At 51.4% G+C, this 16,095-nt stretch overlaps 1 protein-coding gene across 1 annotated transcript; it reads left to right on the forward strand.

Moving 5' to 3' along the window:
* Window positions 1-174: 174 nt before the first annotated feature.
* On the forward strand, window positions 175-15,847 carry LOC119099670 (sushi, von Willebrand factor type A, EGF and pentraxin domain-containing protein 1; the record flags this gene model as incomplete). Its single annotated transcript, XM_037222735.1, is given in 10 exon segments — window positions 175-370; window positions 1,694-1,809; window positions 2,028-2,167; window positions 4,362-4,488; window positions 5,494-5,653; window positions 6,792-6,943; window positions 9,213-9,392; window positions 12,229-12,402; window positions 13,799-13,972; window positions 15,598-15,847. Coding segments are annotated over 10 exon segments (1,613 nt in total), but the record flags the coding sequence as incomplete, so codon positions are not given.
* Window positions 15,848-16,095: the final 248 nt, after the last annotated feature.

The following is a 16,095-nucleotide window of genomic DNA, read 5'->3' on the forward strand; positions in this document are numbered from 1 at the left end:
TCCGTGTGTCCATGCTGTCGGCTGGTCTGTGTGTCCGTGCTGTCGACAGGTCCGTGAGTCCGTGCAATCGGCTGGTCCGTTTTTTCGTGCTGTCGGCTGGTCCGTATGTGTATATGTGCTGTCAGCCGGTCTGAGTGTCCATCAGTCCCAGCGGCGCTCGTGTGTGGCCGGCAGACTACGCAGGCCAGCCGCTGCAGCTGACGGAGGTGCTGCCGGACGGTGCGCTGGCGCAGCGGGCCGGCTACACGGTCGGCGGCGACATCACCTCCAGCGGCTTTACCGGGCAGCGGCGGCCGTGCGGCCCGCCGGCTCGCGTCCAGAACAGCGTCATCTTCCGCGACGGTCGGCTCGCCAACAGCACTGAGAAGCGGTCAGTCGGGCGGCGAAAACCCCGCCGGGGTATGATACCGAATCGGCCAGTGTAGGGGCATCAACGAGGTAAAGGAAAGGGCCAGCTCTAAGGCGCTATACACCTCACGCAACGCATAACTCCATACATTGATTTTACGTCAATCTGCACCAGTGGGCTAGTTTACTACTCTGGCTATACGTCACTCGGAACAAGTCCATATGGCTGCACGGACGCAATTGCGAGCGTGACTACAGGATTCCCGGCGAATGCTCAAAAGGATTGGGCGTCGTGACAGTTTGACGTTAAGCTAAATGCATAGAGCTCTGTGACACGCCCTCCCAGTCCAGACGACATGCTTCTTTTCGCCGGCAGTTTTCCAGTTACGCTCCAATAGCATTCAATTCTGCAAAGTTCTGTACGTAATAGGGGTCAAATGGGAGCCGAGGGCCATCGAGTGGTGCTTTTATTACGGTAGCGGCTTAGTCCAGTGTCACAGCCGAACAGCCGAAATATTTCTGGTGTTTGAGATTCGGTGTGATGGAAAAATTTACATTTTTAATGAACACTGACCGTTTGCTCTGAGCAAAATGCTCTTCTAAAACATTTGTCAGACTTTTAAAACCAATAACTGCCAGTGGTGCGGCCATCAGCTGGGTGAGCAGTATGTCGCTGTCATTCACCGCTAGGACTGACGTCCGGTGGTCAGTGTTTACCAACACAGGTCCCGATCCGGTGTGTTGTGCCCATGCGGACATCGTCCACGTCTGGCGGAGCCTAGTGCGAGGTGTGGTGACTCTAGGGCAGATCCGTACATCAAACGCGTAGGCTCAGCCGGCCCGCCGTCTTCTTTTGTCGTGGGCGGGCGCAGCGCTGGAGCAGGCTTAAAACTATGGCCACTCGTATTCTATATCCGCAAGTGAAATTCCTGACGAGCACAAGCACAACAACAGCATGTTTGCGTCAAATTGGTAGCTCATTTTTCAACCGCATTTTTGTGGGTTTTAAGCCAGTCGGCTGACGTTTCCTTGCCGTGATATGACCTTGCCTGCGGCTAACGGCTGCGGTTGGGAGCGGGGTATAGTGAGCAGTTGCCCTTACCGCGACAGGGATTCAATTAAAACCGGGCAGCTACCGCGCTCATGAACAGACCCAGCCAGAAGTCGGTCCACCGTCTTGTGGTCGGCTGTTGCGGACAGTGTGGGTGACGTTACTTCCTGAGGTGTGACGTCACTCGCAGTCGGTCGGTGTGCAACGCCTGACGACTGGAGCGTCTGGCGCAGAACACGAAATGAGCTGATACGCAGCAGGGTAAACAGGGCCTTACCATCCGCTATCTTTCAGGTACCCAGACAGCACGGAGATCACCTTTAACTGCGTGACAGGCGTGGGAGGGGACAGGACCTCCTGGAAGATCCTGTGTGAAGACGGCAGCTGGATTGGCCGCTCGCTCAGCTGCGGTCAGTGAACCATCCAGCTAATTCGTCAGCTGACTCATGCTAGCAGTGACATCACTGTGACGTTATGTGACATAATCTGGACTGGTCGCTCCCACCATCACAGAAATTGGTAACCATGAAGGGCTACTGTTCTTCAAGTTGCCTTGAAGACTTGCGCCATCGACTTGCTATCAATTTATAGCGTCTACCAGTATTAACGGTGTTTGCGTTTTCCCCAGATGAAAACGACTTGCAAGACCCCATGTATATGAAGAACAAATCATGTACATTCTACAACGACATGATTAACGTCATGACGTTCTTCCAAGACCAGCCGGTGTTAGAGAAGAAAGTAGAATTTCCGCCCGGAACCAAACTGGTAATCATTTGAGTGTCTGCATTAACCTAACCTAACCTAACCTAACCTCACCTAATATTCGAGTGTCTGCATTAACCTAACCTAACCTAACCTAACCTCACCTAATATTCGAGTGTCTGCATTCATGGGAGCAACCCTTGAACGAACATTGAATTGAAACGCGACTTTTGCAATGCGATTATTTTCATCTTCGCATCCTCATATCGTCATAGTTTTCAAATTGTGGCCTTGTAGGTTGTATGTGTCCAAAGATCGCATACAACCTTCAAACGGAAAGGATCCCGACCACGTGATGCGAAGTGATGTAATTCTTGACCAATGAAAAACGCATGCGGCATCGTAGTGGGAGGGAGTAGTGGACAAGACCAACCAGGGAGCGGGATCAATGGAACTGATTATATGCAGATTACCATCCAGCATATATATATATATATATATATATATATATATATATATATATATATATATATATGCTGCATGGTGAGGTGCTGAAAATCACTTTTAAGGAAAGCATTCTAAACGTATCACTAATAGAAGTCTGTAAGTGAAACCATGAAGTGATCGGTTAAGTTTTTGGCAGTCCAGGCGGCCCAGTTTGAATGACCTGTTCGTTTCCCAGGATATATTTTGTGCATAACCCTTCATGGCCCGTAATGCGGCACAATGTTTTCTCAGCCTAGTACCATAAAGCAAAAACGTGAGCTCACGCATTCATGAACCGGGACAAGTCGATTTCAATTTATCCCTCGGTCTTCAGTATTTGACGAATAGCACGCGTCGGTCGAATTAGGCTGTTTTGGTCTTTGACTCTTTACGACTCAAATACAAATTTTATGGACTCTCACTTTTTCATGAAACTAGCCATTGGTCGACGTCACATATCGACATATCTGTACATATCTACATACTGCATCACGTATATAGATATCTACCAGATGTTATCCCAGTACGCAATGATCTTGCAGCATCATCCCACTAAGAAGACCGCACCTGATGCATGAATGAACAGATGGTGGCGATCAGGGCATGCCGAACGAGTTGTACCTGACCATGGAGGAAGCGCTCAGTCTGAGCGGCCCGGTCGGCACGCTGTCTGGAACCTGATGTGTTTGTAGGCACTCATTTGTGATTCATGCGTTTTCTGGAATAAAAGGCACAGTCCTTTAGCATGCATATATTATAGATTTCAAACCATTTTTATGAAAGCTACTTGTTAATTGGTGGTTCTCTACAGCACTGCAATATGAACCAAATTTTGCCTTCCACTCAACTAGCTGAGAAATCTAAAATTTTCAGTTTGACAATTGAGAAAGAGATGCATCAGGCGGGCCAAACCCCTGTCCAAATCCGGCTGACTGCATCGCGTCACGTCACGACCAAAGGCATTCGACGGAGGAGAGGTCGGACCATCATACCAGCAAAAGTGCGGTCTGATCTTGGCAGCTGGGCACTGAAGGGCCGTCACAAACCATGGATCCGCCCATTGTTGTCTGGGGAGTCATGACAGGCCACGGTAACTAGAGCAGACAAAAACGTAATTTCGGCTGCGCGCCGGAGATGAATGCACCGCCCACAAAAGACAAAACGACGTCTACAGTTTCTGACCATGCCAGCAAGCGCTGGGAAGCGGCCAGTGCTGCGTCTTGAAGCCTGTCTTGCATTGGCAGCACGTTGAAACACGCTCAAGCCCAACCCGATATAGATTCAGAAAGACTACACAGGCTGCAGTCCAGTCCATGGTTCCCAATATCCTGTCCAATATTGGCAATGACAATGTTTCGGTTAGTCACAACACAACCACAAGTTAGTGCATTGTCGTCGATTTTGCCGACTGTAATGATCAGGCCTCACAAAATCAGATTGGAACCAACATTTAAAATACAAGCGAAGCGCTTTGTGTCTCAGAGCGCACACGCTTCACCAGCCGGCCAGGCCTTTTGCCCGCCAATCTTTCATGAGAAATGAACTTTTCAACGCATCAAGAGGAACCACTTTTATTATTTTTTGTATGGGCATGCAAATGGGTCTGGCTCGATTAGCTCAGGTTTAGTACCGCCCATGTGATGTAAACCGATAATTATCCCGTCTAATTCCCACCAAGCTCGTCCACGCCGTGCAACGCGCATCACTGGTCGATATACGCTAGCCTAAAGTGCCGCCCCACCCCCTAACTCTGCTCACGTATCCGTGGCAGACATTCCGCTGTGATGACATCGGCAAGTTCGCGATGATCGGCAGCAACCACCGGAGCTGCGTGCGTGGCGACTGGGACGGGGCTCGACCCACCTGCTTCGGTCTCAACCAGATGAACGACTACGCGCGTGAGTGGTCGCTGCTCAGACCGGCGCGGAATGGGAGAGTTTGGGATATCAGCAACATTTTCTGCATTGCTTTTTTGCACCAACATAATTTAGATATGATGTATGGTAAATGCACTTAAATTCCTAATATATATTATTATATGTTAGGAATTTTAAACTGGCGTAAATTGTATCTTCCTAATACACTTGAACGTTTTGTACGTAAGTGCTCGTTGAGAGAGCGTTGCGGATTGTTGGAATTTGAGCTATGCGCTCGATTCTCTCAGGTATAGTTCTACTCTTGTATATCTCCGCCGTGTTTTCTGCCGTTCATGTTATGCTATCTTTTGTTTTCTTTGCAAATGCTATCAATAATCAATCAATGCTATCTTTTGACTATCTTCCCGAATTTCATTATTGTTTCTGGATGCGGAGCAATCTAACACAGTTCCTCATGCGCTTGGCGAGTTTGGCTTCACATGGAGGATGGCCTTTTCCAATTTGATCGGCCTTTTGGGTCAGTGATTTGTGATGCTCGATTGTCCGATTCGGTACGTGATCCAGTAAGCGACTCGGGCGCCCTAATGGAATAAATTGTCTGGCTGGTCACGTATCAACGTCAAAGCAACGGATATGGAGAAGATTTCCGCCACCTCACCCGTACTTCAACCGAGTGGGCGCCTTCTCTGTGGCTTCCAGGATAGCTTACGGCATTGGTGACTTGTAATAACAGGACTTCGAACGGCAGAACGCCCATCGCCCGCCCCTTCGGCACACAACACGCTCACAAATCGATTCGACATCGCCCCTTCCGCACACAACACGTCCACAATCGATTCCACATCGCTCTTTCCGCACATTACGCTTATAATCAAGGAGCTGCGCGCTGACCGAGACATTTATTTATCTTCGTTGCTGACATACGTGGCCTCTAACTAGCCTGGATGAACTGCGCTGCCGTACCACGCGCTGGTCCCGTGACTGCGGCTTCGCCCCGTGATTGGTCGGCGTTGCCGGTGTCCCCAGTGGAGAAGCCGCCGACCATCCTGTTCCGTCACAAGGACGGCCCCATCGCCCAAAGCAATGACGGCAAGCTGATCGTGTACCCGGGCGCCGTGCTGCACCTCGAGTGCCTCTGGATCAGGAAGTTCGGCTCGCCCTCGTGGGAGGTGTCGCACCAGTTCAGGTAAGCGCCCACCTGGATCAGGACAAGCTCGGGATCGGGAGGTTTGGCTCGCCCTCCTGGGAGGTGTCGCACCAATTCAGGTAAGCGCCCGCCTGGATCAGGACAAGCTCGGGATCGGGAGGTTTGGCTCACCATCCTGGGAGGTGTTGCACCAGTTCAGGTAAGCGCCCACCTGGATCAGGACAAGCTCGGGATCGGGAGGTTCGGCTCGCCCTCGTGGGAGGTGTCGCACCAGTTCAGGTAAGCGCCCACCTGGATCAGGACAAGCTCGGGATCGGGAGGCTTGGCTCACCCTCCTGGGAGGTGTTGCACCAGTTCAGGTAAGTGCCCACCTGGATCAGGACACGCTCGGGATCGGGGAACTCGGTATTCGTTCTCGTTTGTCGGTGTGTCGTCATTCATGTGAGGTATTGGCCCCTGAATCAGGACATTGGGCTGCCCTTCCGCGGCACGCCGCGTTATTTTAGGTGAAACATCTATATGTCAAGGATGGTCAGAAAGGAGTGCAAATCAACCCTCACCAGTAAATTACGGGTTAAGCGGCCAGCCTACCGATCACAGGCTTTGTATTGACGACTGGCCAGATGCTTTTGCGCATATATTCTGTGTTCATTGCCGTGCTGAGGCACTAAATTGCCCCTATGTCCGACATCCATATTACCTGTGCTTAATTCAAGTCACAAATACCAGCAAAAGTACTCTTCCTTGTAACCTGAGCCGGCTCATGTGCAAACTTCCCGCCTGTTATGTTGCATCCAATCATAGAGATTTTCGGGGTATCCACATCTCCTCAATCTCTGATCCTATCTAATAATCAGTGTAGTGCAAAGTATCTACCGCACTTCTGTCAAATCAGGAAAGCTAGGGGAACATGAATATCAGAAGCACCCATCGCACATCGAGTCAATTTATGTTGCATGTCACACTTTATGCAACGATTTTTACGACAAAAAACATTTTTGCCACTGTACAGAAGTGTTTGACGTTGCAAGGCGCCAAAATATTCGGCGTGACATCCTGGAGAAGTTGAAAATGATCGCGTTTGTCCCCTCCGGAGCCGGAAGCCGAGGTGTGCTGCTGCCCGGTCCGCTGTCACCGCTGACCCACCACCTGCCGCTGCCGTCGTCGGCGTTCTCAGGACGTACCCGCACGGCTGGACGACGGAGGAGGGCCGCGACTCGAACCTCGAGTACCGCCTGAGCATCTACCACGCGCAGGCAGAGGACTCGGGCAGCTACACGTGCGTCACGCCGCCCCGACACCGGCACGGCGTCCACATCGTGGTCAAAGGTCAGTCGGGTTCGACCCGGCCCCGCTCCCGCGCTAGATCGGAGCCGAGTTTAGCGGCTCAGCACGGCGTGGAAGCCGCGCCGCCCGGAGTACGAGCAGCGCTTTCGGTGACGCATCACGGTTATCCCAGATGGAGGCGATGCCAGATTTCCCGCAGCCTTACGCAAGTTGTATTGAGTTTTCAACTTCACCGAATGACGAACACCTTGGAGACGGTCCATTTGGTAAATTCAAAGGCGCTTGTAACGTACTCCGTTCCACTCTGAGAAAAGAAACTTCGCGACTTATTTTGAACAATGCATGATATGGTTTGGTGTATGAACGTTGGCTCAACACCCTCACCGATTGGGGAAAAACTGTTCCACAAAATGTTGAAATAAAACCGTTACCTCCCGATTTTTAATGAAAGTTTTCGTAGGACCTCTTCCACTATAGAGTCCTACCTAATTATGCCGGCCAGAGCGACGGCTCTGGAGCTGTGCACAACGTCGTCTTGGAGAGGTCACGCGATGCAGGTGCCGTTTGTGGTCTGTACATGCATTCCTGAGAAGGCCCGGCATCCGTGCAATGATGTACATTGCTGAACAAGTAGTAGAAAGCAATCAGTGCAATAAATCTATTGGGGTTTTTCACAAATTTCTCCATTCTGTTTCAAGTATTCCTTTGTTTTTAATGCCGCTATCGGCAGACACAATGCTTATGCTAAATTGTTAATTTCTGCAGCCTGATGTTTGGTCAGTTTTGGAGATTTAAAACTTCGTTCCAAATCCCTCGAACTCGGTTCATCTGACCTTCATAACAGTGCGTCCGAAGTTGTCAAAAAGCCAGTCCTCAAGTCAGGGGATCATGAGAAGCATTATTGAGCTTATTTGGAGCTGGATGGTGTACGTTGAATAAAGGAAAACGATACAAGAAGTTTATTGATGAAGTTTGTCTACATCTGTCTCATGGAAATACAATTGCAGGAATATTCGCTAGATAATTTGACCACCATTGCGGCATTTTAGACGAGATTGAAGTATTGAACATAAAAGGCTAACTTCGTGAACATGCAACTTAAACGTATAAGACTACAATATAAGAAAAGTGGTGGCCAAAATCTTTCTCACCTTCAGCAACTTCCTCTTGGCGGCGTAAACAAAGTCGCGATGTTCTGTGCTCTGGTATTCGAGCATTTTGTTCGTTACATGGGGATTATATGTGTAACTCCTAGAAGTTTGAACCTTGAAATAAACCGCTGCATACCTGTGACTATACGGCACTTCCGCAACCGCAAAGGTTCATTACCCTTTGATATCTGGTAATAGAATCAGCTTTTTCCCTTTGATGCAACGTTGACCTTACAGGGTCAAATACGGCCGAGTTTATGCGTTATTTTTTATTTCATGTTCAACTATTTGTCTTATGCTAAAGTACTGAACGCAATGCACTCAGTAAGTTGTTTTCCATTTGACCACACGGCGTCGCTTCTAGCCTCAGGTAGGTGACATAGCTGAATGGCATGTCAGGAACGTTGAGAGTTCACCGACTCGACTAACATTTAGGTTGAGCAAAATCATGCTTTAATCAGGACGTTACCTTTTGTCCACCAATTCATCTGATTAAAGACCAACTTTCCAATTATGTGCCTCAACCTGATGAAAAACAAATGGCCGTGGCCACCAAAGGGCTCGTCGTCATCTTTTAACATAGCATGCATCGCGGTCAATAATGCCAGACATCGTTTCCTCGCACTTTTGCGAGCCAATATTCGACACCTGTCTGCCGTTTGCACGCATTACGATTAAGACGACACCCGTGTCACGCCAACTTCAACGTGCGTGGGACAACTCCGGAACCGTCGCTCGGAAGATATTGTCAGGAACTCCTTTTGCAGCATGAGATGGACACGTCACATGGTGTTTACCAAAATGGAAAAGATAAGAGTTTCGGATTGACATTTCATTGGAGGGCTTAGCGTGAAATCCGCCAGCTGATAAATATGGTAGGCCGACAGGCATCATCCAAATAAGACCGAATGTTTTTCGTAAATATTCAATGGTGTTTGCTCATGTGGTGGAACAGATCAAGCTGTGAGTGTCTTGTTATTTCTGCGGAAAGCTGCATCATCGGATGCGCTACCTTTTTCATTATTTCTTGCTTAGAGCGCTCGCCTGTTCGATTAACAAACCCCCAGTGTGTTCCTCGCCCGTGCAATGGGTCGTCTCTTACCGTGAGCACGCCAATGGGAGCAGGTGTCCCGTCTCACGCGCCGCGCGGGCCGCCGCAGCCGTGCACTGCCCGGTCGTGCCTGAGCGGCCGGGGCTCTACAAGAGCACGCACGACACCAGGATGAACACCCAGGTGACGTTCACGTGCGCCAACGGCAACACGCTGATCGGCGCGCACCAGATGAACTGTCTGCCATCGGGCAACTGGAGCGCGCCCATGCCCCACTGTGAGACTATCGGTGAGATATGGCGCCCCGTCCAGACGACGGCGCGGCTAGGTAGGTGCCCCCCGGAGGCCGCCTCTTGCCCGACCCGAGCGGCTGTCGGAGGCCAGCCGCGCCATGGACGGCAATCGGATTAGAGACTGAACGGCGCGTAGTGGGGCTCGGCCGATGGCCGGCGGGCCGCGTTTAGCCTTGCTCAGGGAGGCCGCGTCACTGCCGAAAAATGAGGCTTCCATTCATGGCCGCCCGACTCCGATTGGCCGCCCATGGCAGGCGACTGGTTATTCCGCGTAGAAGACAGTAGAAGGCGTAGAATGGGACCCGCATGATCTGGTTCGAAAGCAAGCAACTGTGCCACACTGCTTCAAAGCAGGTCCCAAGTCGGTTTGCACATTTATTCCGTTGGACCTATGTCATGACCTTTTCAGAGGGGGAGGGATTTGTTCACTGATCGAAACTGGCACACGTGTTAGTTCCATGTTGAGGCGCACTGTCGTTGCATGCCTTTCATGCGCAGCCTGGCATCGCACCCTTGTGGGACCGCATTTCCCAATGGCATTGGACGCTCGTCAGCCTGGCGTCGTTAGTTGATTTCCTACCTACCAGCCGCCGGTGAGCACGTGGCCAAGACGGCTGACAACCCTTTCCTCCGCGGTGCTCTAAACAATGTATAACTTTGTCACGTATATTGGGAAAAATGTTTTGACGCCAAATGAATGTGTGAGAGACGGCAATCCGTGCCAAGCAACTTTAAGCTAACAGATGATGATGAGGTGACATGCCGTGATACTTCAATGTTCCCACGCATGTCGGCGTAATTCCTTATAAACTACCATAACAAGTACAGGCGATATGAAGCAGTTGTTAAGTATTAGTCACTATCCCACATTAATTTTGAACGCTACCTATAACGCCGAGTGGTTTTAAATCAATCAAACAATAAAGACCTCGGAAATCGATTACGCATGGAGTACCTTGCCGCACCCCCAGTAGTGTCTGCAGTCCACCCTGTATCAGTGAGTGTGCCAGCGCTGCCCGCGGAGCTGGCGGCTGGACAGGGAGCGGAGCTGCAGAGTTCGCTGCCTTGTCCGCACGCCGCCGGTCCCGCGGGAGCAGTGAAGAGCGACTCTGCTCGTTCAGAGTCCAGCCGCTGCAAAATTACGTCCACGGATAGAGCGGATGGGTGGCTTATGGTCGTGACGTTTGCGGATTCGATGGAACATTGTTGGTATCTTTCCCTCTGTATACGCCTTTACATTGGCTTTGGTCGTATTTCCAGCGCCGGTAATGCCTACGCTGTATTGGTGTTTCTTGTTCGCGTAAACTGAGAACACCAGACCAACTTTATTTTGCATTCTGTAAACGTTATATGTCATGTGTGCATGCAGAGAGCGTTGCTTCTACTTGAGCCCACTTCGCGGTCACATGTGAAACTAATTCAGTGATTGAGAGCAGGAACCATCAAAAAGACCCTTAACCTAAGTGTCTTGCTGTGTCTCCATTGTCATGTAATTTGTTTATTCACTCGCGAAGTTTCCCTACCGTAACGAATACTGGCACTTTTACATGCATTGGAGATCGATTGACGTTATCAAAGTTAGGTGCCGGACGTCTTTCTAATGCACCAGATCCAGAGAAACTATCTGACGACACCTCGGAAACAGAGGCCCGCCTTTGTGACGGGACGGAACTTCCGTGATCTAGTTAGGTAGCTCTCGGGGGCCGTCAGCAATGAGCTGGACTGGGAGCAGCGACAAAAGCCAGAGCGGAGCACCCCGGCTGGGCTCCCAGTGCGCTGCGGGAGCACGCGGGTGCAGACTTGGTGCTTACGTTTTGTCGATTGTGGACAGCTGTTGACCGACAGTTTGAAGCCTTTATCGACTGTTGTAGATTTGTTTTCGCGCCTAACTTTGCGGCCAGGGTGATATTCAGCTGGCGTCTGGTGATGTCTCCTCACTTAATGGGGTGGTCTGGTTTTAGTGATGATGTCGGAAGCAGGAGCATCGAAAACACATAGGCCTTTTTGTATACTTTTCTTTTTGACACCCTGTTTTAAACTAAAAATATGTGACAGAATCTAGAATCTATAAAATAGAAAACTAGAATCTTTCCGGGGAAAATGACGTTGAATTAGAGGCACACACATGAGACGCGGGATTATTCATCGAAAGTAATTCTGTGAAGGTGCACACAAATGACATGCTGCGGCGTTATAGCGCCGTAATCATGGCTTCCAGCCCGGCGCCAAAAACCGTTTAGGTTTTAGCCTCTAGTCAAAGAGCTCAATGCGATAGCGAATGGTGGCGAATCTAGGGACGCATGCCGCTGGACAGGGCGACAGCACAGCGAGTGTGACGTCAGAGCTACGTATCGAGCCGAGCAGCGAACCGTGACGGACTGAGTCCGCTGCTCTGCATGGTACGCTGCTCACGTGCTCCATTCGCCCACCACACAAAACAGCGAACCGTGACGGACTGAGTCCGCCTGCTCTGTATAATACGCTGCTCACGTGCTCCCTTCGCCCACCACACAAAACGACGCGACGAGGGATTCGTTCGGCTCAGTCGCACGGCGAATCTAGTTGGGAAGAGTCGTAGTCAATTTTGACGTAATAGATAGAGTAAACTAACAGTTGATGCAACGGACGGAGTAAACTTAAGTGTGACAACTTGTGAGAGTTTTGGACACCAAAAACAAACTTTGTAAGGTTTGAGTGACCTTTGTTTTCCTCGGCTTGTATGATGGGATGACATGTCAGTTACTGTCGGTTAAGGTCCTTGACATTGCACATAAGCGGTGCCTCCCACCAATCGACCCGACTGCTGCTCTGATCTCTTGTCTCTGTCTTCAGAATGTCCGGAATTTAGAAACATCCCGGACCCTAACGTAAAGGTTGCCATCCTCAACCGCCAAGTGACGGGCAAGGTCATCTTCGAGTGCCCTCGAGGCTACCAGAAGGTCGGGGCCCACGAGGCCTACTGTCAGGTCAATGGCCAGTGGTCCCAGCAGCCGCCGGTCTGTGAAGGTAAGCGCGCAGCCGACGTCGGCTCGGACAGTCACCTGCCGTTCTCGCTGGTGTAAGCGATTGGTTTGGCCTGTGTTCAGGCATTTCCACTGTTCACGAGGTGTACGTCCACTGCATCGTCCCACCGGACTTGTTATTGACATGGCCGTCCTACTAGAAATATGCTATTAGACAAAATTTCGCCGCCAGGGAAGTAATCGTACAACTGTTTCAGACCTAGATATAACGATTTCTTATCATAACGTTCACAGTATTCCTCTCACCTGTGAAAACCGTCATTGTATAATGTATCTGCCATTCATTGACTGAAATCTGGGCGCAGCCAGCGAGTGGTATCAGTGGTGTCGTGCAGCGCTCTCATGGTGTCCACAGAGCTGGAGCGAGTGGCGGAGTGCAGCCCCGGTTGTCAGTGAGTGGGTCATCGTGCGCAGCACTCTCATGGTGTCCACAGAGCTGGCAGCCGGCGAGGGGTCGCAGCGGGGTCGTGCAGCACTCTCATGGTGTCCACAGAGTTGGCAGCCGGCGAGGGGTCGCAGCGGGGTCGTGCAGCACTCTCATGGTGTCCACAGAGCTGAAGCGGTGGTCGTCAGCAACGCGAGTGGTGTCAGTGGGTCGTGCAGCACTCTCATGGTGTCCACAGAGCTGGCAACCAGCGAGTGGGTCAGGGGTCGTGCAGCGCTCTCATGGTGTCCACAGAGCTGGCAACCAGCGAGTGGTGTCAGTGGGTCGTGCAGCACTCTCATGGTGTCCACAGAGCTGGCAACCAGCGAGTGGTGTCAGTGGGTCGTGCAGCGCTCTCATGGTGTCCACAGAGCTGGCAACCAGCGAGTGGTATCAGTGGGTCGTGCAGCGCTCTCATGGTGTCCACAGAGCTGGCAACCAGCGAGTGGTATCAGTGGGGTCGTGCAGCACTCTCATGGTGTCCACAGATCTGGAAGCCGGCGAGTGGTATCAGCGAGGTCGTGCAGCACACTCACGATGTCCACAGAGCTGGCAACCAGCGAGTGGTATCGGTGAGGTCGTGCAGCGCTCTCATGGTGTCCACAGAGCTGGCAACCAGCGAGTGGTGTCAGTGGGTCGTGCAGCGCTCTCATGGTGTCCACAGAGCTGGAACCAGCTGGTATCAGTGGGTAGTGGCGCTTTGTCCACAGAGCGGCACCAGCGAGTGTATCAGTGGCGTGCAGCACTTCATGTGTCCACAGAGTGGCAGCCGGCGAGTGGTATCAGCGGGGTCGTGCAGCACTCTCATGGTGTCACACGGCAACCAGCGAGTGGTCGGACCCATAGCAGAGTGGCAACAGCGTATCAGCGAGAATCGTGCAAGCGCTCCCCGTTGTCCCAGAGCTGGGCAGCCACGTGGATAGGAGGTCGTGCAGCGTTCTCACGGTGTCCGCAGAGCTGCTGTGCGAGACGCCACAGCCGCCGGCGAACGGCGTGATGAGCCCCGCCGACGTGCGGCACATGGTCGGTGACGTCATCCAGTTCTCCTGCAAGCACGGCTTCATGATGGAAGGGCAGCCGATCGTCGAGTGCCTCGAGAACAGGAAGTGGTCCCGTGAGATCCCCACTTGTAAGTGGATGTCCGCTGTGCGCACGGTGTCGGCGGCTGGCTTATGTGGATAACATTCACAGTCTTGATACCTGAGCCGATGCTGTGCCTATTGTTAAAAACTGAAGCTAAATCATCAGAATCGTCGTTGTCTTTACTAAACACGGCATGACGCGATCAAAAATGATCCCAATAATTCCAGATTTTAGAGAAACAATCCAGTAATGCTGAAGGCAACATTTCAACAGGAGAGGACTGCTTTAATGTATTTGCTTGAAAGTGTTGCTAGGAACGCATTCCGTCTACCATTGTCCTGTATACAATCAGGCAATCTTTATATTCCTGCTATTCGTTAGTCAGTGCTCCGTAAATGACACTGTTTTTGTTACCAAACTTAAGATGTTCCCGTTTTGGACAATAAGCCCATAGCCCATATTAAACACTCGTTTAAACACAACATAATATGCACTGCGTGCCAAATTTTGCTACTAGTATCGGCATTGCAACTGGTCAGCGAGTGCCACACCACGTGTGTTTTCTTCTCGACACCTTACCACATTGCTACGTTATTACTGGTGATATGAGCTTGAAAACAACAGCCAGAGCTCAGTTTCTACAATTGTCTGGGCAGTTGCGACTATGCCCGCCATCAAATTTCCTTCGTTAGATTTGACACGCGTTATATAAGTCTCTTTTCGAACCGCATTGGTTGGCTGTTTTTGTATCAAATGACTTAAGACTGAGCTTAAGCTTAAGCCATTTAAGCCTTCAGCTTCAGCTTGAGGATTCCTTCCAGCTTCAGCTCCAACAGGCGATGGAGCTGAAGCTGAAACGAGTCGAGTAGGTCTCCAGTTCCGGTCTCTTAAATACAGAGTGCAATAAATTAGCGTATTTTAAAGTTTGCCCTTCTTGTTACAAAGTTGCCTCGAATAGTGACCATCTCAGGGGATTGTTCACAAACAATATTGTTATAACCTTTGAAGGCGAAATTGATTCGAATAGAAATAAATGAATGCTAATGCTGTTTTTACCATCTGAATCTCAGCTTTGTAAAAAAGATATGAACACCAGTGTCTGGATCGGATGTGATCCGGGAATTCCGGACCCCGATACCTGGATGGCAACCCTCATATATCCGATGTTGGACATCGCAAATATATTCATAGTACGAAACACAGCATTAGAAACGGGCATCTGCTGAACCCAACTGCATCTGTTTTACGACCTCCATTTACCTCCTTTGGGACAGACAAGAGTTGGTCGGGGCACCATTAATCACATTCGTCACGAATCTCAAAACGCCAATGGTTGTTGAAACTATCCTATAAATCCTACCGAATTGTTCAACAATGCGGCTGGGTTCCCGATGGCGCAGTATCGTGATCTGGCCGAATGGTAAATCCTCAGATGCACCCCTACAAGCCAATGAATTGCGTGACGATGATAACTGTTTTGGCCTGCAGCGATTTGCAACGCAGTTTATGACTGTGTGCCGTGCAAGCTCGGGCTTCCAGGTGCACTCAAACCTTATAAACACGACCCACATGTGCTGAAACGAGCCGATCTCGGCCGTCGCCACTGTCTTGCCTTCAATCGGTTCGTAGTTTCGACCTGGCGCTGACCCCTGTCCACCTCGTGCGCCGCAGGTGTGCAGGCGTGCACATACCCGGGCTCCACCATCGGCGGCACCATCTCCAAGGTCAAGTTTTACTACGCCATCGGCGAGCTAGTGGCATTCGCCTGCGAGAACGGGCTGGTGCTGCGCGGCGAGCGAACGCTCGAGTGTATGGCCGGCGGCCGCTGGTCCAGCCGTATTCCCAGCTGTATCAACCAGCTCTAGAGCCCGCGGCCGCCGTACGGCCGCTGCCCAGCGCTCGCGGCGCGGCCTGCCCCCGAGCTCAGCCAGCGGCGCGGGCCGCTGCCGCCGAGCCCGGCCGCCGTCCGGCCGCTGCCGGCGCTCGCTGCGCGGCCTGTCCCCGAGCTCGGCCAGCGGCCCGGACCGCTTCCGCAGAGCCCGGCCGCCGTCCGGCCGCTGCCGGCGCTCGCTGGGCGGCCTGTCCCCGAGCTCGGCCAGCGGCCCGGACCGCTTCGGACGGCCGGTCGCCGACCGAGGTCACTGCGGACGCCACTGTCGTGCTCCACCC

The sequence above is a fragment of the Pollicipes pollicipes genome, unplaced genomic scaffold, assembly GCF_011947565.3.
Source record: "Pollicipes pollicipes isolate AB1234 unplaced genomic scaffold, Ppol_2.1 Scaffold_4881;HRSCAF=5763_pilon_pilon_pilon, whole genome shotgun sequence".
Classification (NCBI taxonomy): domain Eukaryota; kingdom Metazoa; phylum Arthropoda; class Thecostraca; order Pollicipedomorpha; family Pollicipedidae; genus Pollicipes; species Pollicipes pollicipes.